This window comes from Cyphomyrmex costatus, unplaced genomic scaffold (assembly GCF_001594065.2).
Source record: "Cyphomyrmex costatus isolate MS0001 unplaced genomic scaffold, Ccosl1.0 scaffold524, whole genome shotgun sequence".
NCBI lineage: Eukaryota > Metazoa > Arthropoda > Insecta > Hymenoptera > Formicidae > Cyphomyrmex > Cyphomyrmex costatus.
The window spans coordinates 8,397-12,665 of NW_017279473.1; the positions used below are offsets into that span (position 1 = coordinate 8,397).

A 4,269-nucleotide genomic window follows, 5' to 3' on the forward strand; every position below is an offset into this window, starting at 1 on the left:
CTCCCTCCCTCTCCCTCCCTCCCCTCTCCCCCTGTCTTTCATTTATAGATAATTACAGATCATAATAATCAACTCACTTATATTCCGTATTATTTTCATCGTTTGGATGAAGTCGTATCAGATCAATTCCGTCGAATATCGTAATAACATCATCGTTGAGGAGAGTATTCAAGGTGTCAATGGTTCTCTGCTGCACGCATCTTCTAAAAATGTCCAATAATTCATCCTGGTCGGAACTATTCCGCGTGACTGATGGACAATTCTTGATTATGGATCGCAACTCAGAGTACCCATTTGTTTTATCGTCACAGCTAGCCTTTATTACGACTGCAGTCAGCATGAAGGCGAGAACGTGAAAAGCACGAGGGTGCATCTGTATTTAAACGCTTATAAGTCTTTCAGGACCGACAATATTAATGTGGGTTAGTCACACACTTTATTCGCGTTTTTTCTCTCTTTTTTTTTCTTTTTATTATGGTCTTTCCTGAAAATCGGCTTTATTCGTCTAGTCTAAACTCGCTAAACACTTTCGTCAAGCTATATGCAAATTCTGTGGATAATTTTGCATCAAATTTTTTTTTTAGCAAAAATGTGAAAATTAAAGAAATATGTAGTTTAGTTTAAAGCATTTCGAGACATATTGCTTATACGAATAATACTTTTAAAGGAGAATGTTAAAAAGAGGTCGATTTTTGCCTACAGAGGGGTAAATAAAAGAAATAGCGTTTTTTATAGATTTGATGTTTTGAATACGATGGCAATAAGAAGTTCGAGATTGATAGGTCCTTGAAAATTAAGTATGAACATGGTGTATTAACAGAATTCAAATGATGTATAGAGCTATCACAAAATGCAACCGTATGAATTTTTTTAGGGAAACAGGTGGATGTGTGTGCGTGCGTGTGTTTACTTTTTGTTTCTTCACATCATGTTCATGCTTAATTTTCAAATTGTTCCTTATCGATCCCGAACTTTTTACTAACATTATCGTATTCAGAAGATTAAAATCTATAAAATACGCTATTTCTTTTACTTTCACCTTTATTGGCAAAAATCAGCTTCTTTTTAACGTCCTTTTTTCCTTTTATTAACAACTTTAGTTTGAACAACAAAGATTAGAATAATCTAAGAAGAAAGTCGCAAGAAAAAAACATTATTTTTTTTAATTGGAATGTTACCATGAAAAAGTATGTCCTTTTGTCAATTTAAATTTAAATTTAAATAAAAAATAGTTATTAAAGATTTATATTTTCATTATTTCCTTAATTAAAAAAAAGCACTTTTATTATTTTTAGAGATTATTAACAAATGAATATTATCACAACTTCAAGAATAATTAAATCCAAAAAACCATTGTAGAATAGATATTATTTATCGGAAGAAATATTAATAATATTTATGTTTGCACGTATTCAACTTTTTTTCTGCCCTGTTTTCTTATCTCACCCATAAAACAATTTCATCTATGTTAGTATTACTACTACTATTTTACTTATTTTGTCCTTCAATTTTTTTGACATACACACGTACATAAATTATTAAATAAAACAATAATACAATATATTATAACAATAAAGATACGTACTATGTACTTCATAAATATAAATTCGGAAGTAATATGAATGATACATCAAAACTTTTTTTTCGTATATATATTAACCGTCTCTGATCAAATACATAAGATTTTCACGACACTTAATTGTTTGAAATATATATAAATATTAGAATATAATAGTATTTGTGAATTAGGGATGTGCGGGTACCCGAAAATTACGGGTATTCGAGTCTCGGATTTAGGATGGAAATTTTTTCGGGATTTCCACTTAAACTTTTAGTAAAATTAGAAGTGAAAAATTCGAATAAAAAATCATAAAGCATCACATTTATGCCATTAAAAAAATTTCTATATCTATGATCACTACCCGATTTTAAATTCAGGTATCCGAAGTTTACGGGTATTCGAATATTACAAATATTCACAATCCCGAAAAAAATTCCCGATCCGATCCAAACCCGAAATCTCGGGTATTCGCACACCTCTACACTCAGAAAAAAATATAGCACCAGATAGTACAATTGGAGAGTGCTCTTCTACAAATAATAATACAAATAGGGACAAAGATCATTTGTAATAAATGAGTCTAAAAGATTGTTCTAAGAAATTTGTTTCAAATCAATTGACAAACTGCTTAAGACTGTAAAATATTGCAGTATTAACAAAATCTAAAAGGTGTAGTAGTTTTAAATAATTTTGCTAGAATATTTTATTGTAGAAAACATCTATAATTATTGTAAAGCAGTTTATTTTTTATGTTTAAAGTAAAATGAACAAATTGTATTTACAGTGACTATAAACTATATGATAAAAGAAGCAAAATATTATTATAAATTAATGTTAGTTGTTTTTAATATTAAAAACATTATTTTATAGAGTACTACAATAACGCAATAAATTTTAACTAAATTTTATAATATAATTTCATAACCAGTACGTAACAAGTTACACTTAATGTATTATAATTAATTAAAACATTATAGAAAAATATGTTTTACTTTTTATTAATAAAATTTATTTATGCGTTTGTTTCACAAAGTCACAATTTTTGTGTTTGCATGTGACAAAATAAATTTGCTACAAAATTGTAACTAATCTGTGTATTTTCTATTTTCCATTAAGTTACAATTTAAAGTTACTTAACTGACAAAATTACTACAATATTGTATTAGTTTTTCCGAGACATTTTTCTCAGTTTAATAAATAAGCACAAACATAATTTTAACTTTTTTCTATAGTTATTTTTAAGATTAGCATTATTAAAATTAAGTTTGCCTATTATTAAGTTTTTCATCTTTTATTGGTTAATATTATAAAAATACTAAAACATTAACAATAATGTTTTAGCGGGTTTTCTGTTAAAAGTGTGTCATCTTCGACGTATATTCAAACAAATCGATTGAAAACTGGTCGATCAAAAACTTTCAAAAGCTTTGAGAAGCAGAATCCGAAAAGCAGAACTCGCTTCAAATTTACGTAAATATCGATAAAGAGCTTTACCTGGAAAAATCTGCACTCCTCCGGAGACCTCTTCACGAACGAACACGTCGCGGAATACTGTGAAAGACGGTCGTGCGGGCAGTGCATTGCGTACATTTATACGTGCAGAAAATAGACTACGATGTCGTGCAGGTAGTCATTACGAGTCATCGAAGGGCATCAAGGTAGCGGTCAAAAGGCGGCCGTACTTTACGCTCGACCGACCGCTCTCCGCAATCACTGGCAAAAACTATGTTAGTACTTACTACCTATGTGACAATCCGGATATTGCTATTTTTTCCCCAGTAATGGATAGAATACAATGATTTCCATAGCAGAAAAAGTATTTTAACGTGGTAAATATCAATATGTGAGCAATTCTTTTTTAAATCAATGTTTATATGAAAAAAGAGGATTTTTGTGCATAACTTTTAAAAACGATATGAGAAATATCGCACGTTTCTATATTGTGGATAGATATACGAAATATTCTATACTCCATAAATTTGAAAACTAATAAAACCATTCAAAATATTGAGAATATAAAATATTTTTGCTCTCAATAATTGTATGATACTTCAAATAATACCATACGCGAGATAACGCAGAAATTTATATTATCTCGATCGATTCAAAATCAATTGGGTTAAAATTTCCATTTAACTACACATTTTTCCGCAACTGTGGATGTATATGTAATTGTGCAATAGTAATTTACTAATAATATTACACATTTAGAATTTATGGACATATATATATATATATGTGTGTGTGTATACATATGTAAAGCTTAAATTATAGAGTTTAATTGTAAACTCGATAGACGCAAAACGGTAAACCTTTAATACTTTTAATATAATGACATATTTCGATTATTTAAAAAATCAAGTCTTAAAAATTCAGTTAAAATTTTATTATAAATTAATTTATAATAAATTAATTATTAATAACATTTAAAATAAAAAACTCACGGCATTATCTGCATTAATATAGCCAAATTAAATAATTAATAACCTATTCATCATAATTCTAGAATGCAATTGAGTCAATCAACTTTGTCTAAATGTCAAATAATCAATAATTTAAAATATATACAAACTACAAGAACGGACACTTTCATATTTTTAATAATTTAAAAAATATTTTTATCAGAGCTATATAAGATTTTTCAGATTTATTAATTCAATCTATAATTGAATTTATAATAAAATATTTTATAGCAAATTCGATTGGAA

At 27.9% G+C, this 4,269-nt stretch overlaps 1 protein-coding gene across 1 annotated transcript in view; it reads right to left on the reverse strand.

The window, feature by feature from the left end:
* Window positions 1-340, reverse strand: part of Osi23 (DUF1676 domain-containing protein Osi23) — a gene marked incomplete at its 3' end in the record, with an annotated part of 2,210 nt that extends 1,870 nt beyond the window's left edge. Inside the window, exon 1 of the mRNA XM_018546184.1 lies at window positions 78-340. Coding sequence (XP_018401686.1) covers window positions 78-340 — 263 coding nt within the window. The remainder of the gene's footprint in view (window positions 1-77) is intronic.
* Window positions 341-4,269: the final 3,929 nt, after the last annotated feature.